Source organism: Sceloporus occidentalis, unplaced genomic scaffold, assembly GCF_023333645.1.
Source record: "Sceloporus occidentalis isolate IW3139 unplaced genomic scaffold, rSceOcc1.0.p SCAF_8, whole genome shotgun sequence".
Classification (NCBI taxonomy): domain Eukaryota; kingdom Metazoa; phylum Chordata; class Lepidosauria; order Squamata; family Phrynosomatidae; genus Sceloporus; species Sceloporus occidentalis.
Window position 1 is genome coordinate 49237412 of NW_028316988.1, and position 25846 is coordinate 49263257.

The 25846-nt window shown below is 43.6% G+C and overlaps 1 protein-coding gene across 1 annotated transcript in view; it reads left to right on the forward strand.

Annotated features, from left to right (window-relative positions):
• Positions 1-2950: 2950 nt before the first annotated feature.
• LOC149308888 (dystrophin-related protein 2-like) overlaps positions 2951-25846 on the forward strand; it is a 41527-nt gene continuing 18631 nt past the window's right edge. Inside the window, exons 1-3 of the mRNA XM_089536637.1 lie at positions 2951-3159; positions 11402-11555; positions 25149-25282. Coding sequence (XP_089392763.1) covers positions 11448-11555; positions 25149-25282 — 242 coding nt within the window. The 5' untranslated portion in view covers positions 2951-3159; positions 11402-11447. The remainder of the gene's footprint in view (positions 3160-11401; positions 11556-25148; positions 25283-25846) is intronic.

Here is a 25846-nt window from a genome sequence, read left to right on the forward strand (position 1 = left end):
CTGTTGTGCTTCAGACAGATCATGCAATGACATTATTCATTGGAAAAGACAATGCTTGGTAAGCTAGAAGGCAGTCGAAAAAGAGGCCCATCATACTACAGGTGGATTGATTCGATCAAGGAAGATGTAGCCCTGAGTTTATAAAACCTGAGTAGAGCAGTTGATAAATAGGGATCTCAGAAGGCAATTTAGAGTCCATCTACACTGCAGAAATAATCCATTTCAAAATGGATTAGTTCTGCAGTGTGGATGCAGCCTTAATTTCAAATAAAGAAAGTCCCTGGTTTTGAAGGCACCTGCACTGGCGCATGGATTCCAACCTTTCATTTGGGATGCCACCACTCTTGTATTCTGTGCCTGAAATGTTCTGCAACCCACCTAATGTTCTCCATCCCACTAAAGAATCTGAGGGAATGAATGACGTGTCAGGAAAGCATAAACATGTTGACAGCCTATGAAGAACAAAGTGGTCTGTGTCTTTATCATTTTGTCTTGGTATTGGTCTCTCGCGTCAGTAAACATCTGAAATTGGAACTGTGAAAGTTTTGTTCTCTCCGTCACCATCTCTCCAATACTCTACTTTTCTGCTTTGCTTTCCCTTGCTCTTCAGTCTTGCACAGTAAGAGAGAATTCCTTTCCTAAGCAAATCAGGACACAAGCTCAGCTGCTGAGACATGTGAGTGTGCAATAGCAATATATTTTGGAAATCATCTTGGCAACTGCTCAGATAAAATTCAGGGTATGAAGTGTGGTGTAGTGATTTGAGTGTTGCACTATGACTCCAGAGACCAGGGTTCGAATTCCTGCTTGGGTGGTGATAGACAAGTCACACTCAGCCTCAGAGGGAAGCAAAAGCAAACCCCCTCCGAACAAATCGTGCCAAGAAAACCCTGTGATAGGCTTGCCTTAAGGTTGCCGTAAGTCGGAAGTGACCTAAAAGCACAAAACAACAACCAAGTATTCTAAATAATCATAAAACAGATCCTGCCAGGCCCAGCCACCTTCTAACTGGATGGAAAGAGATCACGTAGTGCCTTTGAGACTGCCTGAAAGAAAGAAGTTGGCAGCATGAGCTTTCATAAAGTCTACTTAAAACCAAATGCATCTAAGGAAGTGCGTTTAAGTCTATGAAAACTCACGTTGCCAACTTCTTTCCTTCAGTTAGTGTCAAAGCTGCTACAAGATCCCTTTGCATAGTGATTTGACAGACTAAGATGGCTATATTTGAATTCTACCTTTAAATGGCTGTTTATTTACTTCCAGACTATTTTTCAGAAGCCTTTGAGATTTATTGTTGGTTGAAGGATGGGAGTTCTTTCCAGATCTGCCTCTAAAATTTCTGCTTGTTTGGGAGTTTGGTTTTGTTCTTGTTTTTCTTTTTCTTGTTTCATAAAGTACTATTTTTCTTTCACTGATCATCTCCTGCACAATGCAGTTTGGAAGTATGTCAACTGCTGCACATTGCCCTTGGTCCAGATCTTTTCCAGGACACCAACATTTGTGTGTGTGTCTGTTGCATAATTTGTTCTGCCTGCTGTCATGGAATTAAAAGCAGCATATTGAGGGGGAGGGCAGGCAGCTGTTTTTGTGTTTTATTCCTTTTACATAATTATGTTTTTATCCCAACTTGTAAGCCATTTACATATTTCCAAGGGGTGTCTGCCCTGTTAGATTTTACACCATTAATATGGTCTAGGTTGCATAAAATCTGCATATGTTTATTTAAATGGGAGAGGGAAGAGGCATGCTTTGTTGAAGATGATGCCTAGTTAGTGCTGCAGTCAGTCCCATCTCAAGGAAGGCTCTCCAATGCAAGGGCAGAGGATCAGTTAAGATCAGTTAACACAAATTCAACCAATGAAGAAATAGAAACAGTAAAAAAGTTATCATATCTGGGATCAATCACTGATAGAAACAGGGACTGCAGCCAGGAAATTAGAAGAAGATTAAGAATTGGAAGGGCATCTATTAAAGAACTAGAAAAGATCCTAACATGCAAAGATGCGCAACTGAGCACAAAAGTTAGAATCATACAAGCCACTCTATTCCCTTTTGCCATGGATAGATGTGAGAGCTGGACAGTTAAGAAAGAAGATAGGAGGAAAATCCGTTCATTTGAGACTTGGTGCTGGAGAAGAGTGCGGAGGATCCCATGGATGGCCAACAAGACCAACAAATAGGCCCTGGAGCAGATCAAGCCAGAAACCTCCCTGGAAGCCAAGTTGACTAAACTGAGGCTGTTGTACTTCGGACACATCATGAGAAGACATGAATCATTGGGGGAAAGGTGGAGAGAAGCAGAGGGGAAGGCTGCATGCTAGATGGATGGATGCTATTAAGGAGGCCACAGGTATGAGTTTGTAGGACCTAAACACAACAGCGGAGGACAGGGGGGCCTTGGAGATGCCTCCTCGTCCACAGGGTCACCATGGGTCAAAACCAACTGGAGGCTGGTCAACAACAACAACATAATCAAGGCCAAACAACACCAACAATAAGAACAACGTGATGCTCTAGGCCAACATTATGGCCAAGGCCAAACAGGTGAGGCTCCCAAGCTCCCTGCAGGGAGAGTGGCAAGTGCCAAAGAGGTCCGGAGTGTTTGTGGAGGGCCCTTCCTTGCCGGGTTGTTGTGTGCCTCCCTCCCTCCCTCCCTCCTGGGCTGCCAATGCCGGCTTCGGAGGTGCCTCTTTGGGGGCTGCTTGGAGGGTGAATCCCTGGAGCCTGGCAGAATGGGGATGGAGCGGATGGCCCTTGCTTGGGGTCTCTTCCAAAGGACAAAGCCCAGAGTCCCTCCCAGCAGGGAGCCATGCCCGGGAAAGGGGTGTGGAAGCGGGTTAAGTCTGCAGTGCGGACGCTGTCTGGCTGCAGCTGGCTCTCTCCTCCTCCTCCTCCTCCTCCTGCATCCTCTGCTCGAAGGCTCCTTCTCTGCGCGGGCGCCTGGCCTCCTTCCTCCCTTCCTTCCCTCTCCCTGCCTCTCCCTTCCCTCCTCCTCTTCTTTTCTCAGCCCGATCCCGACCCAAGGGATCTCCTGGATCTCCTCCACCGGATCCCCAGCAAGAGATGGGGATGTGATCGCCTCCCCAGCCTCAGCCAAAGCTGGGATCGGCTCCTTTCCCGTTGATCCAGGAGAGAAAGAGGAGGGAAGGCAAAACCCAGGTAGGCACCCCTCCCCTGCCCTCGTCTCGTGTGTATGTCCCCCTGACACGTGTCTCGGGCCCTTCTCCTTGGCATGCGCCCCTCTTCTGCCCTTCAGCTGCTCTCCCTGCCTCGGCCTTGGAGAGAGATGCTCCATGGAAAGGACTGGCAGCTTCTGGCCTCGCTTTTGTGTCTCTCTCTCTCTCCTCCCTTTCAGCCTGACTCATTCCACAGCTTTCTTCATCTGGAATGGCAAGGGCTTGAGGAGCATCCGCACTGCCCCGATAATCCGGTTTGGTACCGCTTGACCTGCCCCAGGGCTGCCTGCCATAGGCTCCTTTGCTGCTTTTGTGCCATAGGAATCTGGGGGTGCTCCTTTTGCTGGCTTTGGGGTTTGCTGTGGCACCAAAAGTCTCAGGCCTCATCCACACTGTAGAAATAGAACCCAGTTTGATACCTCTTAACTGCCATGGCTCCCTGCTTTCGGATTCTGGGGATGCTGCTTTGTTGGCTCGGTGGTTTCTTGTGGCACCAAAGGGCACAGGTCTTGGGCCTCATCCACACTTCAGAAATATAACCCAGTATGATACTGCTTTAACTGGCCCATGTCTCCCTGCTATAGGATCCTTTGCTGCTTTTGTGGTTTGTTGTGGGACCAAAGGGCACAGGTCTCAGGCCTCAGCCACACTAGAAATAGAACCCAGTTTGATACTGCTTTAACTGCTATGACTCCCTGCCATAGGAGTCTGGAAATGGCCCTTTGTTGCCTTTGTGATTTCCTGTTGTACCTAAAGGCACAGGTCTTGGGCCTCATCCACAGCATGGAGCCGCTGCACAAATAATCGGGTTTGACACCACTTTCATGGCTGTGGTTCCCTGCTATGGAAATCTGGGAATGGTCCTTTGCTGTGAGAACTGGAGCATGTCCAAAGGAGGGTGGCTAAAATGGTGAAGGGCCTGGAAACCATGCCCTGTAAGGAAAGACTTAGGGAGCTGGGGATGTTTAGCTTGGAGAAGAGAAGGTTAAGAGGTGATATGATAGCCTTGTTTAAATACTTTAAGGGATGTCCTATTGAGGAGGGATCAAACTTGTTTTCTGCTGCTCCAGAGACTAGGACTTGGAACAATGGATGCAAGCGACAGGAAAAGAGATTCCACCTCAACATTAGGAGGAACTTCCTGACAGTAAGGGCTGTTCGACAGTGGAACAAACTCCCTCGGAGTGTAGTGGACTCTCCTTCCTTGGAGGTCTTTAAACAGAAGCTGGATGGCCATCTGTCAGTGGGGATGCTTTGATTTAGATTTCCTGCATGGCAGAATAGGGTTGGACTGGATGGCCCTTGCGGTCTCTTCCAACTCTATGATTCTGTGATTCTAAAAAGGAACCATACATATGTTTTTAATATCTTCTTTTCCCTTCCTTCCTACTCGACTGAGTCATGAAGGGAAAGAAGGCAGATAGAAACACTTTTATGAGTCTTTAAGCAATGTGAATGCAGGTCGTTGTTTTTCACAAAGGGATTTGCGATTTTTGACATGTATGATTTGAAAAGTGTTGTACTAATGCTCAGTGTGTGGAATTGCTAACACAAACAGGGATGCAGGGTATGAATAAACACAGATAGGCTGGCATTGGCTGCATCCACGCTGCAGAAATAATCCAGTTTGATACTGCTTTAAGTGATCTGTCTCAGTGCTGTGGAATTCTAGGAATTGTAGTTTTTTGTGGCACAAGAGCAGAGCACTGAGACAGGGCAGTTAAAGCGGTGTCAAACTACATTATTTCTGCAGTGTGGATGCCCCCATCCTGTTGGTTAGTCCCAACTAGAGTAAACCTATTCAGTCAACTGTTGAATGGTAAATCAACACGTAAAATTAATCTGATTGACTCTGGCTGTATCCACACTGGAGAAACAACCGGGTTTGGCACCACTTTAACTCTATTCTGGCTCAAGGCTATGTAACTCTGGGCCCCACAGCAAACTCCAACTCCCTGAATTACATAGCCTTGAGCCAGAATAAAATGGTGCCAAACTGGGTTATTTCTCCAGTGTGGATGCAGCCTAAATAGGCCTAATCTAGTCAGGATTAACAGCAAAATTAGGACCATAATCTGAAGTACAGCATGTGCCCCCTTTCCACTGTCTAAATGATGCTTCTCTTTGGACTGTCTTCTGCCCTCAAAGAGGCTGAAAAGGTTAGGAGTGTTGCTTTTCAAAGAAGATCAGTTTCTGAAACAGCCGTTCTTACCCCCAGACCAAACAGTCAAGTGGGATTATGGTCCCATTAGACCAACTGGCCTTCAGAATTCTCCAAGGCGGCTTCAGATGTCTTTTTTTTCCCCAAGCTTAAGCATTCAAAAGAAATAATGATGTTGCATGTCCAAGTGGATGTCAGCACAATAACATTTTGACTGTTCTTTGTTTTCAAGGAAGATCAATATTTAACTAGCAACTGTGTTAACTGGATGTACAGAAGCAAAGACAACATGTTGAAGATGTCAGGAGGAGGAATTTCAGGAAGGAATTTAAAAAAATACAACCCTGTGATTTAAAATACCAAATAAGAGAATACTTCAGACACACATGTTACTTTAAGCTGCCCAAGAAAACAGGTGCAAATATAGGATGGCATAAACTTTTATCCACCAGGGCTCTCACTCCACCAAACTAGGAGGAGTAGCTAACACCCCTGAGGAAAGGATCAAAATTCAAAATGACCTTAATAGATTAGAAAGCTGGGCCAAAGCTAACAAAATGAATTTCAACGCAGAGAAATGTAAGGTACTGCACTGAGGGTGGAAAAATGAAATGCACAGATTTAGGATGCGGGACATCTGGCTGAATGAAACTACATGTGAAAGGGATCTAGGAGTCCAAGTAGACCACAAGTTGAACAAGAGTCAACAGTGCAACGCAGCAGCTAAAAAGGCCAATGCAATTTTAGGCTGCTTCAATAGAAGTATAATGTCTAGATCAAGGGAAGTAATAGTGCCACTCTGTTCTGCTTTGGTCAGGCCCCACTGGAATATTGTGTCCAGTTCTGGGCACCACAATTTTAAAAGGATGTTGAGAACCTGGAGTGGTCCAAAGGAGGGCGACTAAAATGGTGAAGGATCTGGAAACCATGCCTGATGAGGAATGACTCAGGGAGCTAGCGATGTTTAGCCTGGAGAAGAGAAGATTAAGGGGTGATATGATAGCGCTGTTTAAATACTTGAAGGGATGGCATACTGAGGAGGGAGCAAGCTTGTTTTCTGCTGCTGCAGAGACTAGGACCCGGAGCAATAGATGCAAGCTCCAGGAAAAGAGATTCCACCTCAACATTAGGAAGAACTTCCTGACAGTAAGGGCTGTTCGACAGTGGAACAAACTCCCTCGGAGAGTGATGGAGTCTCCCTCCTTGGAGGTCTTCAAACGGAGGCTGGATGACCATCTGTCGGGGATGCTTTGATTGAAAGTTCCTGCATAGCAGGAGGTTGGACTGGATGGCCCTTGCGGTCTCTTCCAACTCTATGATTCTATGATTTGATGGGTTCATTTTTCTTTATTTTCTGCTGGAAGCAGCCCTACCCCTAATGTCTGGCTGAACATATAAACATCGTACATTTTTTAAATCTTCTGGCCACACTATATATCTTTTTCTTCCCACATAGACATCTGACACACTTGCAGCATAAGGGCTAGAAAATGCATTTGTTTGCTTACTGTTTTATTAATGAAGGTTCACTCCCTCTTTTAATGCTAAAATTATCCGCTCTGGGGCCACAACAAACTACAATTCCCAGAATTCCATAGCATCGAGCCAAGGCAGTTAAAGAGGTGTCAAACCGGATTATTTCTGCAGTCCTGGCATCCTTCGCTGTTGACACCTGCTTCCATCACCACTGAGAAGTCTCTCTCTTTTTTAAAAAATAAATTTTTATTAAACAATTTAAATTTAAAATATACATACATCCTTATAGATTTATCTTACTTTACATTACATTGCTTGTTCTATTACTGTAACTTTAAGATGATATTACAACTTCCAGGTATAGTGTACATAAAGAGGAGAGTTCCTTTATAGATGATTTGACTCTTTAAGTTCTTTCTCATTCTTGCTTCATTTCTTCTTCTATTTCCTTTCCTTCCTTAAATCTCTTCCGTTATCTTTCTACAATCTCTCTCCTACCTAAGCCTCTTCTTCTCTTTCTTCACATTCTTCCTACCATCTTACATCCTATTCCATACATTATCTCTCTTATTTTAGGAGTGCCTGTTTATCTTGGAAGACAACTTTTAACATTGACCTGACCGCATTTAGGCAACGAAGATTAGCTGTATCCCAAATCCGTGTGTTGTTACTCACTGAGGATTATTTGTAAGAAAGTATGGACAGGATTTGACCTTAAAAACCAAGAAATATCCCTATCCCCACCCACCCTTAGTAGCTAAAAGTAGCCATGTCATTTGCTGAGGGACTTGCTGACAGGCTTTGGCAAGGACACAGCTCTATTCAGTGGCCTCAGATTTTAGACAGGATCTCACAGATTGCTGATACTATCACTCACCTTTCTTTTCACTGAGTTTCTTGAATGACAGATTTCAAGATACTCATCAATTCCAAGCTTTAAAGATTTTCACGGCTTCCAAAACCGTCGTCATCTGATGTAGGAAAACAGTATCGATACCAATGCTAAAAAAAGAGACTCACTAAACAGTGGTTCTTAATATTTGTTCCTCCAGATGTTTTTGATATCAGTTTCCAAGTCCCAAGCAATATGGCCAGGGATCAGAATTCTGAGAGCTGAAACCCCAAATATTTGAAGGACCAAAAGTTGAGAATCATTGCACTAGAGTGGCAGATGCTGCTGAAAGGAATACACTTCTGGACAAGACTCAGGCTGTAATCTTATGCATGAACTCAGTGGGATTTAGTCTGAATATATACACATAGGATTGTCCTATACATGAAAAAATGGTCTTCTGCCAATTATGGGAGAAAAAGATGGGATCCATGACATGTATATTGGAGTAGGCAGAGGGCTAGAAAGATGTTATCCCCTGTAATATAGTGGGCCCTTGGTATGCATTGGGGTTTAGTTTCAGGACACACACACACACATTATATTTTGGATACCAAAATCAGTGGAAACACAACTCCCACTAAATACAACGGTGTAGTAAAATGGCATAACTTATATAAAATGACAAAATCAAGGTTTGCTTTTTGGAATTTATATTTTTAAAAACATATTTTCCAACCATGGATGGTCGCATCTGTGGATAAAGAATCCATGGATGTGCAGAGCTGACTGTACATTTAATATAATCTTTTAAGAATCTTTTAAGAATAATATGTAGTGGGGAAAGGTCTCTTTCCTGACTTTTTGGTTTTGTTTCTGATTTGTCAGAGTCAATGAGGCTAAGCAAACAGGCTTCCAATGAGATTGCAAGTCCTACATTTTGTTAAAAGTACAGTCACTTCAGCAGGCAGCAAGATTTTTGAAGAATGTGTTTTGGGCATTGCACCAAAAGTGGAGCTACAAAGGCAGTATTGTAATCCTGGACAACAAGGCGTAAAGGGCCAAAGGAATCCAGCCTTCTGACGCTACTCTTTCCAAAGGTGTCAGAAGACCAGAAAACAAAGGCTGCATTACAAATGGCTCCTTTTCCATGGCGTTGCTGGGAAACGCTACAGGAAAGAAAAATGCCTGTTAAACATTTGGAGAAAGGAAATAAAATATGACTGCCTACTGTCTATACATGCCCACATTGTTGTTGTTACTTCAAGTTGACTGCATCTTATGGCAACCCTATCATACATTTTTCTTGTCAAAATTTGCTCAGTGGAGGTTTGTCAATGCCTTCCTCTGAGGCTGAGAGAGGGTAACTTGAGCAAAGTCACTCAGTGGGTTTCCAGGGTTGAGAGGAGATTTGAACCCTGGACTCCTTAGTCCAGCACTCAAATTCCTATGCTACACTGGCTCTATAAGCATACGTAAAGGTAAAGGTAGGGGGGATACAGATGTATGCCACAGCAACAATGCGCCATGAAAAAGGAGCTATGGAATGCGGCTTCTTTCTTGCTGCTATTGAGGCGCCATTACTGCCCTGGAGTGACATCCCTTGTGCGCCATGCCGTTTGGATGCGGCGCACAAGGCATGTCATCAGCATGCACACCATGTGAACATGTGTGTGCCAAAATGGCACCCAGACAGCATGGTAGGGCTCATGAGCGTGCAGACACTCCACTCTCCTGAGCCCTAAAATTGGCCCCAGGCTGGCGCTTTGCGCCATTCTATACTGGCCTGTAGTCCCTTGACATGAATGTCTAGTCGTAACTGACTGTACGGGGTAGTGCTCATCTCCATTACTGAGCCGAAGAGCCAACGTTGTCTGAAGATGACTCTGGTGTTCATGTGGCAAGCATGACAGCACTGAATGCTGTTGCCTTACTATTTATCTACTTGGATTTGCATGCTTTGGACCTGCTAAATTGGCAGGAGCTGGGACTAGTGACAGGAGCTCACCCCATCAAGCAGCACTCCAGCCTTGAACTGCCAACCTTCTGATCTTCCAATCATCAGAACTGGCATCTTAACCCCTATGCCATCGCATCACCACCATGACTACATACCACCCCCTAAACATTTTGAGGGCTGCATGATTCCCATTTGTGAGCTTACAGAAACAAACTGAGCAAGACTCTTGTCTTCAGAAATAGAGGAAAGGACACACGGTCCACCATTCAAGCTTTCAAATAGTACAGACATACTGGAATCAGATTTCGTCTATGCTCACCATTTTCACTGAAATTAACATCCTTATTTGACTAATTTATGACAGATCATCCTGAGAGTTGCGCATACAGCCAAACTGTTGTATCTTAGTATTTTCCTCTGTTCTCTCTTTTTAAAAAAGATCTGGTTTACAGGAGTTTTTCTGACTTAGAATATAACTATAGTAACGCTGAGATTGGTGGGACTATAAAAAGGAAAGAACTAATTAAAAGACCAGTTGGGGCTGAAGGGCTACCAGGAAACGACTAACTAAATAACCAGTAGCTCCTAGAAATGGGGTCATTGCTCAACGGGTCTTATTTTTGTGGACATATTCATTAGTATCTCGCCTGTAGGGATAAACATTGAAGGATTATTTAGAGGGAAATGCAACATTACATTGTGCTGTGTGTATCCACTGTTTAATTCTGCTCCAAGCTACTTTTGGAAGAGAAATTCCTCAGCCAGAACCCAAATCAAATCCTGCCAGAAGAATAGCTTGGATGTTTTGTTGGTCTTTTCATGAAACAACAGCAACGTAAAGACAGTTGGTGCAGAGATTCCCAAAGGGAATCGATAATAAAAGCCCTGAGCCCAGAGCAGAAAACTTGTTTAGTGAGGCCCATTATGTCACTGGTTTTGTTGAATGGCTTGCTGCCTTCCAAATAGGATGGCGTTCCCTTTATAGCAATAGTTGCTCTTTACCTGGTGAGGAGACAAATGTCTGAGCAGAAAAGCTAAGAAAAGGAAGAGTCTCATGGCAATTTAAGATTGACACATATATTTTAACATATACTCTTATGGACTACCTTCACTTTTTCATAGGCATGGGCCCCATTGATAAATTCAGTGGACTCAACTCCATGTATTTGAAGAAGCAGCGTCATGCTCATCAAAACTTATGCTGAAAAATCTATCTCCATGTTGCCTTTAGTGGGGCCTAGACCAAGGCAAGAGCTTCTGTTCCTAAGATTTTCCGGGTTGTATTTTCTTCATTTGATACAAATTCCTTGCAAATCCCCAAGAGAGCTGGGGAGAAAATGCCTTATCTTTCTCTATTCCATGGACTTTCATAGACTTTTTCAAAAGTGCTATTGTCAAGAGGTCTTTAGCATAGGCATCCAGAGATGCTTGTACTAGGACATTTGGAGAGGAGTGCACAGCCTTACCAACCCTACTCCAAAAAGATGAATGAAGGAAAGAAAAATTGGCAAAAGGTATTAAATGCAAGATAGAGCAAAACTAATGTAGCAGAGCAACTCTATTCTAGTGAGCTTAGTGGCACAGTGGTTAAATGCCTATACTGCAGCCATTCACAGCCACAAGGTTGTGGCTCAAATTTCTATAACGCATCTAAAAGTAGGATATTGGCCAATGTAATCAACAATCCCATTCATAGAATCAAAGAGTTAGAATGGATCTTGTGCAGAATCTGCAGTTTGGGATGGTTGAAGTGACTAACATCTCTGTTTGTTTTGCTTTTCTTTTTCTCCATCCAGTTTCCAGTGTACAAAACTGCAGCTGTCCTCATGAGTGTCTGTTCTAATGCAGCCAATGGTCATGCAGGGATGCTCTTTCACCCTCCCCAGATGTCATGAGTGGCATGCCACAGGCCCAACCCGTCGCAATAGCACCTCCCATACACAGTCTCAGGTAAGAACCACAGCATCAGGTCTGCTATGCTTTCTGCCTTTGTTTACTTAAGGCATGTATTGACTGCTTTTCCTCAAGTTGATTCCTAACTGTCAAACTGAAAATACAAAAGTTAAACCAAAGAGATTGACATAATTAAAATTAACCTTTAAAAAAACAGAACTTAAAGAGTAAACTCAAAAAAGGTGAATCATCATCATCATTCTTCATCATCATCATCTCCCCATGGATTGAAGCAGGGAACAACAGACCAACAAAAACAGACCAACAAATATGATTGTATTTTTAACAACATAATATCAGTTAAAACACACATGAATTAAAACAGTGATTCCCAAACTTTGATCCTCCAAGTGTTTTGGACTTCAACTGCCAGAAGCCCCAGCTAGCTTGGCCAACAGTCAGGAGTTCTGGGAACTGGAGTCAAAAACATCTGGAGGACCAAACTTTGGCAAAGACTGGGTTAAAAGAACAAACATGATAAATACATACTAAAACAATGCACATTTAAAATTAATTGTTTAAAATTTGCAGTCTAAAATCATCTGGATAAACCTGTCGGAAGATATTGATCTTTAAGGCCACCTTAACTTCAAGCAGCATATTCAGCTGACAAATCTCTTCCAACAGGTCTTTCCAGGAGGGGAGAATGGAGTGATCAGCAAACCCATTAAACTTTTATTTAGTGCTTTCTAGATTCTCCACAGGTCTTCAGGCCAGTGTGCCTTTCCCATGGGAAACTTCTAGTGTTTCAAAGTCTTTGTGACCTCTTAAAATCTCTGAGCTAGATATCAAAATATCAAAATCTGAAACCCCATGTTCAGTGCGGTGGGTGTAGGGTATGCTAACACTACCCACACAGGGAGTTAGTGCACACAGGCAATTTTGAATGGCCACCCCCTCAAAGGAGGCTGAGGCACAGTGAAGTGAGGAGAGGCTCCATTGCTTTGTTCCAGAGCATGGACAAAGTTGGTCTGATAATGATCCAAACAGGCTCCTTGGCTTCCTCTTTCCTTTTTCAGTGCTTTCTTAATTGTCTGTAAGATTGTACACTCCAGGAGGGCAGATGCTGTTTTGCCAAAGGCACAAGGTTCTTTACATTCAGCACAGTGAATGGAAGGCTTAACAGATTTATCTACTATCAGGCAAATTGTACAGATGTTAAGGCAAACCCATTACATAAAGCTGCATCCAACAGAGCAACTCAGGTCTCCATTTTGTTGTTCAGAGTCCTGTGAAACAACAGGAAAGACACCCCAGGCTGACGATGTGCAACACCATGCTGGCTCTGCTGGTCTGCGCTGAGCAATACTGGAGCAATTTTTTGAAAATTGTTTTTCAAACCCTCCCCATCAGGCAGCTGCCAAGCCTCAGGGATGTTACTATAGCCATCAAAGGAGGGATTCCCTTCTGTCATTGCTGTGCGGTGCAGAGAGAGAGAGAAGGATAATGGCTGCTTTCCTCTTTCTTTTCTGTCTAGAGATGTTCAGCTGCAATGGAAGACAATTCCCACAGCTCAATCATGCCCCTCTTCCGCTATTTAATTTAACAGTTGTTGCAGTGCTCCCTGGGCTTGGTAGTTGCTATTGGAGAGGGAGTGGTGGAGCTGTTAGCATGGAGCATTGTGTTTGGTATAAATAATAATAATAATAATGATAATGATAATAATAATATTTATTTATTTATATCCCGCCTCTCCGACAGCAAAGGTAAAAATACAACAATATAAGATAAAAACCCATTATCCCTTCCACTAACCCGTTATTCCTCCCACTCACACAACAATTTAAAATTTCCTTATAATGATAAAATAATATCCAAACGTTAAAATCGGATCTCAAATTGGCCATTGTAAAACCGATCCTAAAAAAGCCCTCCCTCGACCCCCTGGTACATAATAATTATCGGCCAGTTTCGCTGCTACCATTCTTGGGAAAGGTGATCGAGAGGGCGGTTGCTATCCAGCTTCAGGCGGTCTTGGATTATCTGGACCCATTTCAAACTGGCTTCCGGGCGGGCTACGGGGTTGAGACGGCCATGGTCGCCTTGGTCGATGATCTCCGTCTGGGCATCGACAGGGGAAGCGTGTCCCTGCTGGTGCTCTTGGACATCTCAGCGGCTTTCGATACCATAGACCATGGTATCCTTCTGGGGCGCCTGGCAGAGGTGGGAATCGGGGGCACTGCGCTCCAGTGGTTCCGGTCCTACCTCTCCGGGAGGTCCCAGATGGTGCAGCTGGGAGACGTGTGCTCCGATGAGAGGGCCCTTAAAACCGGGGTCCCTCAAGGAGCCATTCTGTCTCCCATGCTATTTAACATTTACATGAAACCGCTGGGAGAGATCATCCGGAGACATGGGGCGCGGGGTTATCAGTACGCTGATGGCACCCAAATCATCTTCTCTATGTCTCCGACTGATGCAGTGACTGAGGATGGCGTCTCTCCTCTCGTGGCCTGTCTGGAGTCAGTAATGGGCTGGATGAGGGAAAACCGACTCAAGCTGAATCCAGAGAAAACGGAGGTACTAGTAATAGGTTCACCTGGCCCGGGAATGGCGGTGATTCCACCTGTCCTGAACGGGGTCACGCTCCCTGTGAAGGACTCCGTGCGCAGTCTGGGAGTGCTTCTTGATTCGTCGCTTCACCTGATGGCTCAGGTGAATGCGACGGTCAAGAGCACCTGTTATCAGCTTCGGCTGATTCGCCAGCTGCGCCCATACCTGGCCCAGAGGGACCTAGAAACTGTTGTACACGCTCTGGTAACTTCGAGACTGGACTTCTGCAACGTACTCTACATGGGGCAACCCTTATACCAAACTCGGAAGCTTCAAATGGTGCAGAACATGGCGGCCCGGCTGGTCACTGGTGCTCCCAGGACCAGCCACATAACACCGGTTTTAAGAGGTCTCCATTGGCTGCCCATTCGCTTCCGAGCTCAATATAAGGCGTTGGTAATTACCTATAAAGCCCCAAATGGCTTGGGCCCAGGATACCTAAAGGATCGCCTCTCCCCGTACATTCCGCCTCGCACCCTCAGAACGTCTGGGCAGCAGCTACTGAAGGTGCCTGGGGCTAGGTTAGCCTCCACTTCGCGGAGGACGTTTTCCATAGCTGCCCCAGCCCTTTGGAATGCGCTGCCCATAGAGCTCCGCTCGTCTACCACCCTGGCCCAATTTAGGAAGGACCTGAAAACCTTCCTATTCCAACAGGCATTCCCCGAATAGATATCCTGCGGGCCTCCCTCCTCTTTCGTGGCCAAGAGGCTGGGCCATGGGGCTTTTTACTGTTGGTTTTGAGTTTTGTTATTTTGCATTGTGTATTTTTATTGTATTTTTATTGATTTGTATTTTGTATTGTCTGTTTTTATGCTGTAAGCCGCCCTGATCGAAGGAAGGGTGGCATATAAATAAAATTTTTATTTATTTATTATTTATTAAAACAATCAAACAATAACAAAGAGATAGGTATCCTAAGATATTCTGTTAGAGGGTCCATATCAACGGGAGAGTGAGTTATTCAGGGAAGGCCAGTTGGAAGAGATCCGTCTTGACAGCCTTTTTAAAGCTGTCAAGATTAGCTATGGACCCATACAGACAGGCCACAATAAAGCTGTTTCATGTCACTTTGGAGGTATGCTGTTTAAATGACACACACCTCTTAAGAGGCCAGAAGCTGCGCCAAAACTGCGCTCCAGTTCTTAGGACTGGGGCATGGCTGTGGCGCAGCTTCTGGCCTCTTAGGATGCATGAATCATTTAAACAGCATACCTCCAAAGTGACCCAAAGCAGCTTTATTTTGGCCTGTCTGTACGGCTCAATGTTTCAGATCCATGATACAGGATCTCAGCCATTCACAGCACAGGAGGGAAAATATCTGTATGGTAGTTTGATAGTGGAACTGATTGCTATGGCCATCAGGAGGAGGGAACTCCTTTACTGGCAGCATTTAAACTGCTGTAGCTGCATCCGTGCAACACAGAGCTGGATAGGATAACCCCTGATTTCCCATTCAACTCCAAAATTCAAATGACTATGCTTGGTACAGAAAAAATTTCCATGTTGGCCATATAGCAAAGTACAATTATATCCAAAACCAACAGAGCAGATACCCCTCCATAAGAACTGAGGACAGCAACCACAATATCTTGACAAATGGCAGGCTCATGACGAACTTCATCATATTTTTCCCTGCTGCATAATTTTTAACACCTTTGCCCAATGAAGAAGCCAATGAAGCTTCAAAAGCTTGCAACATATGTTTTGTGCATTTTGGTTTGGCCTAATAAAGCTAGCACTGTTTTGTGGATTTTGGATGTTGTAATACTGTGCTAGGTACAGTATGCTAATAGTGGAAAATTAACTGATTAAGCCTGATAACAAAAGGGAGTTGTAAGCAGACCACTAATAATATCATTGGTCTGTTGTTGTGCAGATCCTGCATGAAATGATAAACTCTGGAATATGGCTTATGCATATGAATCATAATAATTGATCCACAACTCATTTTTAGTGCCAGGACTCAATTCTAGGCAGGAATGGCAATGAAAATAGCATAAGAAGAAGAAGGTTGAGTGGACGCCAGAGCTTGGAAATGTTACTGCTTTGGACTACATCTCCCAGAACCCTTGCCCCATTAGCATATAGCAAGTTGTAGTTTAAAAAATAATGCTTCCAACTTTTAGGACTGTGACAGTGGAGTACATACACTCATTATGAATTGTGCTTTTGAGTATGTGATGAGGACATTTCCATCACACTGGAGCATGTTCAGGACAAGGAGGAAAGGGCTTCTGAGGTGAAAGTCTAAACAAACTCCTCTGCTTCATCAGTTAAAAAGAAAAGGAGATACAAACTTGAAATGTTTGGTTTTGGCCCTGTTGCCGTTAGCATGTGATCCATAAAAGGTTGTTCCTGAAAGAATGTGGTCCTTAAGCTGAATGATGTTCTCTACCCTTATTTTAAGGCCATAGGAAGTTATGTCCTCTTTAAGCTGTCTTTTTCCAACCCACCCCCACCATCCCTAACCTGCATTGCCATGTGGCCAAGCTTCCCATCATCCCCAATCAATGTGGCCATGTGGCCGAGCTGATCAGAGTTATAGTCCAATCCTATTGTAGAAGTGTGATCACTGAGAAGGGACAGAGAGAAACCAGAAGCAATTGCCAGACATGCAAAAGTTCAGGAGATTGGCTGATAGAGACAAGCAAAGAAACAGAGATTGGGAGAAAAAGGGTGCCTTTTCAACTTGCATCTGTAGGTGGGATCCAGCATGGAAAGATTGGTTTGGAGGCAAAAATCTGTGGGAGATTGTTGGTGATGGGAACGGAATCCTCTTGGCAAAAACAAAGACACTTTCTTCTTCCTTCAGTGTTGAAGGGTGTGCCAAGGTCCAGGAATTTCTGCTTCCCCAGCAATGAAGCTGGACTCCCAAGAAGTCTCAGCTGCCAGGTTCTGCCACATCAGTCTTTTCTGCTTTTAGCCCTGTAAAAACTTTCAGAAATTAAATTCCAAGAATGAATGGACACATATGATAGGAGTCCATGTGAAGAATGCAGGGGTTGGAGAACTCGGCCCAAAGCTAAAGTCAGGGACTGAGATTGCTGGGCACCTACCAAGGTCTACACCCTAAAAAGAGCTGGAAATTTTTATCCCTATTGCTACTCTTCCTTGCTGTCACTATCTATTCACCTGCTTTTCCCTGAGCATGCAAGCAATGGCCATAATGAGGGGAAAGAGCTACATTTCCCATTGCTGCATGCTCTCCATGCAAATTGAGCCCAGAAAGAGACAGATCAAATGAATGGCCAGCAAGAATAGGATGATCTTGGTCTTCTCAGGGATTCTTGCTCAGAACCCTCCAAAATCTAGAATCGGCACTTGATCAGATACAAAAATAGACAGGGCTTCTATACCTGTAATTGCCGTGTGAAGGAGGCAAAGGACAAGGAGACCGCATTCTAGTTCATTTCTTTAGAATTGCCATCCTTTATTCAATCACTTCTATAGATAATCTAGCTGATGTTTTTTTATGTATTGCATTTCTGCGTGTTTTAAATCTGGTTTTTGGCAATTCTGGTTTATTGCTAAAATAAACAAATTGTATTCCAGCCTATCCAGAACAGAGAAGAAAAGTGTTAAAATCTTTGAAGGGTAACTGCATCTTTAATTAAAAGTTTCCATCTAACAGGTGTTGCCACTTTTATTTGCTTTATTTGTGGAACATTTAAGGCAAATTGAAAGATAAGCATAGTAAATTAAAGTGTTTGAATTCCACTTCCAGAAGACTGATGGGAAAGGAAAGTTTTTGTTACACGCCTTCAAATTGGCCCCACCTTATGGCAATCCTGTCATAGCATTTCCTTGTCAGCATTAATTCTGAGAAGGTTTCTGCCATTGCCTTCCTCTTTGGCTGAGATAGTGTGATTTTCCCATAAAGGTATCACTACTTGTGTATTTTGGATTTTGACTCAAGGTCACCCAGAGGTTTCCATAGCTAAGCAGGGATTTGATCTCTGGTTTCCCAGAGTCCGGGCTTCTGCTGGCTCACGTCTCTGAAGGCAATGTCTCTGGAGAGCCAAAGGGCCCTAGTGCAAAATCAAGATCCAAGGAATTAAAAAAAAATGATGTAGGGCTTGGTTCTGATCTTATTGAGCAACAGTCCTATTGTTGTATGGAGACCGGTGTGTTGGAGATATGAACGGCCTTTGTGGTGGAGAGATGGAGGCATAGCCTTGGCCACTAGACATATAATATATGGTTATGGGGTGCTCCACTAGTGAGTGTCCTGAAACATGTGGCTGTTTGCTGTTGGACGTAAACTGGGCTAGATCAGACTTTGCAATGTTTCTTTTTTGAATTACAGTTGCCTGAATCCCCCACAGCTAAAGGGTTTCTTGGAATTCCATAAATGGAACTTTTGCATGGTCTAAGCTACATAAGCTGCTTGGTCTGGTCCAGTCATGCCATTCTTCTACTCTCATTTTTTATATTGCAGTGCCTCTCTTGGCTTGACTTTCCCTTTCATTTGAGTAACATGGAGTTCAGTGTGACTGTCACAAGTCCATGCTGGGAAGGCAGTACCCTGCCTATGACATTCTGCCTCCCTCTCGCTCAGGCAGCTGCTTCTCCCACACACAAACACACACACACCTCCCTGCCAGCCTGAAAGCACCAGTCTGCTTGGAAAGAGCTGGAATTCCACATAGACAAAAGCTGTGATTCACAGGCTGAAGAGGGGTTCTTGTTGCCACCCCCCTGCAGATTCCTGGAGGATCAGCAGAGAAGGCAGCAAGCAAGCCACTCCTTTCTGCCTGACCTTCCCTCTCTGCCCTCCTGCCTGTGGTTCTGTTTTTGTTTTTGTCTTCTGTCTTTTCTGATGGCTTTTGGAGAGATTGTGATCAGCATCCCTTTTCCTATGGAATCCTGCCAGACAACCTCACTCTTGCACAGGTAAGAGAAACTTTGCCTGCGAGGGCAGGCGTGTGCCATGCATGGATCTAAAATTAAAGCAGTTCACATGGGCCTGGTCTGGGTGGAGTGGGAGTCCAGAAGGAGAAAGGAAGCAACCCGATCAGCTGGACATGCCTGCAACACTATGCACTAGGAGCTCTTCTTGTGAGATGGTAGCAATACTGGATTTCCCCCACCCCAGAACCTGGGATATTTGATTTTGGGGAAGGATGAGGAGGACCACCACATTTTGCCTCTTCAGTCATTTCATTTTACAGCTGTGATGTCTTGCAGTTCATGGTGAGTTGCGAATATCTTGTGCAAGTCAGTCAAGACCACATTTGGTCTCTTCCCCTTGGCTGCACATGGTGGCAGGTTTTAGACAACAGCAGAGTTAGCTTTTGCTGTCACTTGGCTGCAAACCGCCAGTCTAAAGTGTCTCAGTTCTCTTAGGAATTTTCCCCTCGGCCTTGGGAGGACCACCCCGCAGCATTGTTTCTGACTGACAGAGCAGGGTGCTAACCTAGATTGGCATTGTGAGCATCAGTGCATGGAAAGGTACCTACTCTCTCTTGTCTTGTAGCAAGATGCAGCAGATGTAGTGTGAATGATTTATGATGCTCATCTTTTGGTACTCATCTTTTAAGTTTCCTTTTGTGGCTGCCTGACTTTTCATGTGTGTTTCTTTTGATGTTTCACAGGTCATCAGGGGAGTGGGTTGTGGGGAGGATGTAAAATTAAAAGCTGTCTTGTGAGTGACACACCAACCCAACCTCAGTTTTGCTGGGCTTAGCTGTGTCAGATAGATGGAGGCTGGCAATGGTGCTTTTGTTGGGCTGGTAGCTTTTTCCAGGTGCAAAATTTGCACTCCATTCAGAACTGAGTAATGCCGCTTCAAATTTGAATCCTCCCACATTGAAAATTCACAAAGTTTTATGATTACTTTGAAACGTTCTTTCAACAACAAAAAAAGCAGCTGCTGCTTTATTTTTTTATCATTCTTGTGGAAACCTTTCAGCCCAATCTATTACAAATTACATACTTTAGCATCTGATTTTCTTGCTAGAACATGACAGAATTAATCCCGTAAATTGTGAACGTTGCAGGAAAACCAAAATGAAGCTAAAAGATTAGCTTCTTTTTAAAAAAAAAAAAAGACAACAAGAAGCAAATTGATCTTAGGAATTGATTCTACCCCTGCAAGAATAAATTTGGGGGGCGTAGTGAACGAATTCTGACTCTGGCTTCAAACTATGAAGTGTTGTTGCTGAGTAGCTTTTTCCCTCCTGGAATTTCCTTTGGGTGCCTTTTCCATTAAGAATCTTAAAGATGCCTGATATGTGTCACTTGTGAAGCCCTTGGGGCTGATGGCTACTAATGGAAGACAGTAAATGCTAAATTGCCTTGGAGAACTAGCAGCTAATTAGTTAGAAGCGGAGACCAGGGACAGCACAAATAATATGACAGAGGGGGGTTTCTTTAATAAAAAGAATCCGCAGCATTGCTTCCCAGCCTGTGGAGTACACCCTTATAAGAGAAAATACAAACTGCTCGATGGATAACATCGCAGAGCTTGGAAGATTTCCAGAATCACAATTTGTATCTTCTGTTGACCACCAAAGGACCACCAAGGACCTTCACAAGTTCAGCCTAGACAATGAAGAAATAGAAATAGTAAAAGAATCCCCACACCTGGAATCAAACATTGATAGAAATGGGGACCGCAGTCAGGAAATCAGAAGATTAAGAATGGGGAGGGTGTCTATGAAAGGATTAGAAAAGATTCTAAAATGCAAAGATGTACAACTGAGCACAAAAGTTAGAATCATTGTGTTCCCTATTAGCATGGATGGATGTGAAAGCTGGACAGTTAAGAAAGAAGATGGAAGAAAATCAATGCATTTGAATGTGGGGCTGGAGAAGAATGCTGAGGATCCCATGGACAGCCAAAAGGACAGACAAATGGGTCCTAGAGCAGATCAAGCCAGAAACCTCCCTGGAAGCCAAGATGACCAAACTGAGGCTGTCATACTTCAGACACATCACGAGAAGGAAGGACTCATTGGAAAAGACAATAATGCTGGGAAGGTGGAGGGAAGTAGGAAGAGAGCAAGGCCACATGCCAGATGGAGGGACTCTATTGAGGAAGTTTTATGGGATTGCAATAATTAAGCAGAGCATTGGAGGACAGAGGTCTTGGAGATGTCTCAATAGGGTTGCCATGAGTTGACAACAAACCTTCCGCTCACAATTCTGTCTGGGGATTCTGGTACCTATAGTGCAAAAAAAAGAAGAAAAGAAAATGGTTTCTCAAATTCTAGCCAATCTACAGTAGAATGCTGTCCCTGGATACTGGTCAGCCACTTGCCTCTGGGAAATTCACAAGCGAGTTGTGAAAAAGTACATATCCCTAACATTTGATACTGGAGCTGCATTTGCACTACAGAAATAATCCAGTTTTACACCACTTTAACTGTCATGGCTCAATGCTACAGAATTCTTGGATTTGTAGCTTGTTGTGGCACCAGAGCGCTCTGACAGAAAAAAATTAAGTGTCTCACAAAACTACAGTTCCCAGAATTTCATAGCATTGAGCAGTTAAAGTGGTGTCAAACTGGATTATTTCTGCCTAGATTATGCTGCCTTTATCTGCAGTGGCTCAGCAGTGGGCCACATACAGAAGATATCAGGTCCAGGTCCTGGCAACTTCACTTAAAAATAATAGCATAGCAGGTAATGCAAAGAGAGCTCTCAAATGTGGATGCCCAGATGTTTTTTGGACTACAGCTCTCAGAATTCCTGGGCATTTTCCAAGTTGACTGGGAAGGGTAAGAGTTGCATTCAGTAACCTCTGGGGGAACCAAGGTTGGGAAGCACTCGTCAATGTGCTTTCATGTAAGAAAGTTTTCCTATGTACTCCAGGACAATATAAAGACAGGGAAAAACAAAATCTTAGCAACTGTTTATACAAAATGGCTTAATTTTGTTGTAGTATGGTTTCGGGGGGGGGGGGGGGAATTAATGGGATGTATTTTAATTGTATGTTATATTTTTTATTGTTTTGTACCTGATGTTGTGAGCCACCTTGATCATGTGAGAGAGCCGGCATATAAATAAAATAAATAAAATAAATTAATTACGCATGTCTGCGTCTTAAAAAAAATCCTTTGTGGGAATTTGAGGGGTTATGTGCATTTTTAAAAGCATAACAGAAGGAAGTTCTACTCTTGTACTGATTTTCCTAAAAACTACTTCCCAGCCAAAGTAAAAAGCTTTTTTCATATACTCAGTGGCACTGTGTTATTAAGTCTTCTCTATTTAAAAAAATTGGGTGTTCAGGGAAAGTGTGCCTTATTTTTTTTTCTCAGCCTGAAATGGTCAGTTTTTAAAAAAATAAAAATTATAGTGCACATGTTTACCTAAGATGATCCAGAGACAGTAACTCCCTAAAGCTGAAACAAGGAAATGCTCATGTCACAGGTCTAGTTCTGTATTGATCCAACACACAGGCCTCCTGTGTTTCTTGTGTGCGATGTACATTTAATAAATGCAGGGCATGACATGAACACAGCGATGGGTGGGTGGTGTAATTCCTGTTAGATTTTTTTCCCCCTTGTCAGAATCAGTTTACACTATCCACTCGTCTTTATTGCACATTTTGATTAATTCACACAGCATGTAGTCAGCTGTGAACATCCTGCGCACTGAGGCCTTGGATAATGATGAGATGATGATGCACAAGTGGGCTTTCAAGTATGTATACACTTCTTTCGTAGAATCATTTCTGGCCACTTCTGCTTTCTTTTCTCCTACCAGTGGGGAAAATAACCTTTTAAGGGAGGGAAGGCAGGATAACTGGGTAATGCCTTTTGAATGGTAGCCTTAGGAGTCCTCTGCTTGTAACCATTCCACGTGGCATTATTATTATTATTAACCTTTATTTATAAAGCGCTGTAAATTTACACAGCGCTGTACATACAATCTTTTTAATTGGACGGTTCCCTGCCCTCAGGCTTACAATCTAAATAGACATGACACAAAAGGAGAAGGATCCTTCCCTCCATTTCCAGCTTTCTGGTTGTGCTATGAATGCTCCTTGCTTAGGCAGCCAAATGAGAGGAGGTATCACGTAGCCCTGGGTTTGTTTCGAAGGTTTGGAGAATTACACAGCTGTATTTTAATTTTTAAATTTGGATTTATTTCATTTTTTAAAATCCTGCCTTTCTCCCGAAGTAGCTCACAATCTGACTGATCTTGTTGTTGTTGTTGATTATGTTAACTGCCCTTGAGTTGACTTTGAATCACAGCAACCCCATGCATGAGACTTCTCCAAGCGCACCTATCTTCCACTGCTCTGCTCAGGTCCTGCAGGCTCAGCATGTGGCCTCTCCAGTTGAGTTCAACCATCTGATGTGTGGCCTTCCACTTTTTCTGCTACCCTCTCCCTGTTCTAGCATTATTGTCTTTTCTGGTTATTCAGGCCTTCTCATGATGTGGACAAAGTAAGACAGCCACAATTTGATCATCTTGGCTTCCAGGGAGTGATCAGCCTTGATCTGTTCTAGGACCCATTTGTTTGTCTTTTTGACCATCCACGGTATTCTCAGCACTCTTCTCCAGCACCACATCTCAAATGAGTTTATTTTCTATCAACTTTCTTCACTGTCCAGCTTTCACATCCATACTTGGTGATGGGGAATATGATGGTTTAGATGATCCTTACTTTAGTGTTTAGCATTATATCTTTACTCTTTAGGATCTTGTCCAGTTCTTTCATAGTGCCCTTTTCAACTCTAGCCTTCTCTTCATTTCTTGAGGTTGAGGTTCAGGCTTCTGAGGCCTCAGGGCCTGTTCATACAGGCGAACTTTGAGATGGCGCTCCCTGTTACATCTCGCTTGTAGTGTGAAAACAAATCAATAAGCCCAGGAGGCAACTACATGGGATTCACCCAAACATTGGAGGCAGTTCAAATGTCTATTCCTTACCGGGATTTTGGCAATGCAACCACTTTCTGTGGATGTTACTGAGGCCACTACAAGTTATGTTTTGAACTTCTTTTTTATTTTTCTTCACAAGATCTGTCTCTGTCCTTGATTTGTAGCTAACTAGCTACCATCTCTATACTTTTTCAGCTGCTAGGTAAGCCTTCTTGTTCTGGTGACTTCTTAGTTAAAATGTTTCTGAAGGGATACAAACACCCACAGCCCCAGTGTCAGGCTCTACACCAATGTGGAGTCTGGAATTGGTCCTGGACCAGCTCTGTGGGAAACCATTTGAGCCTACGGCAACTTGTGATCTCCGACTGCTATCATAGAATACTTCCTTCTTCATTGCCATTGTGACTGCTATATGTGCAGGTCAACTTTGTGCCCTGCAGGTGGGTGACCTGTACATATTCTTCCATCTTGACTGAGTTGTTCTTTCAGTGGTCATCTGCCCATCCTCTCCCTTGTTGTGTCTTGCCAGTCCTGTGGATTGCTGCAACAGTGTCCATGGAACTGGCAATTTCAGTAGGAAGCCCCTTTTATAGGATTGCTGGAGGTTGATAGAGCTACAATTTAGAACTTTGGAGAAGGTCCGAAAGAGGCACTGCGGAGGATAAATCATTTGTGTGAGTTCACAGATGTCCTAACTTGCATTAGCCCATGTTAACCACTAGCAACCCTTCCACTTCTAATAAACTCCAATTTCTTGAAGTCCTAATCTGAAAGTAATTGAACATGGAAACCCAGAAAACCATACATTCATTTGAAATTTTGGTAATAAAACATTTGGTACCTGTCTGACAACTTCTATATTTTGATGGGATTTCTGTTGCTTTAAGGTTAAAAATGTTTTTAAAAGACACAAGATGCATTCCTGAAAATTATGAGAAGCACTCTGCATGTGGAAATATATATGTGGTAGTAATGGTAACTAAACTCATATAATTAATGAAGTAAAGAGAGTTTCATCCAGTGACATCACTGGGTGTCCAGTCCTTTAATACTGGATTCCCCCCCCCCCCAAACACTTCCAATAAATTGTGTTCCTTCTCAGGGGAAAGACAAAAGTACCAGGATGAAATTCACTGTTTCCCTGTCCACTCATAGTTACCAGGTATGTCTCCTTCCCTTGATCCTGATGTATTTTGTGTTTATGCTTAGGTTAAAACACCTCAGGATGCCTCTGCACCAGCCGGTGTGAGCCAAAATCCTCCAAACGGTGCCATTGGGCCACAGATGCCTCTGGAGATGAATCTTTGCTGGAATGAGATTAAAAAGAAATCACACAACCTTCGGTGAGATGCACAGCAGAGTCTTGGCTTAAAGGGCCTTGTTTTATGTTGGTGTGCAGAAACTGAAATTCCATTGTAATTCTTAAGGATTCTGACAACCCATTTAGGGTTACCAAATGTAAAAGAGGACTTTGCACAAGGGAGAACTTTCACAAATGGGCAAATCCAGTTCTGATGAAATTATGGGCCTGAACAGACAGGCCAAAATAAAGCTGCTTTGGGTCACTTTGGGGGTATGCTATTTAAATGATGCATGCAGCCTAAGAGGCCGGAAGCCGCACCAAATCCATGCTCCAGTCCTAATGACTGAAGTCCAGCTTTGATGCACCTTCTGGCTTCTTAAGATGCATGTGTCATTTAAACAGCATACTTCCAAAGTGACCCGAAGCAGCTTTATTTTGGCCTGTCTGTTCAGGCCCCTATGTCAGGCTTTAATTAAGTTTGAAGATGAATGTGGAGTGAAAATCCAGTTCCAGCTCAGGTAGACCAGGTTCCATAGTGCTGGAGGCAGAAGTTGGGGCCAAAGCAGAGCTTAGAAAAGTTATTTTCGAATAACAACTTCCAGAA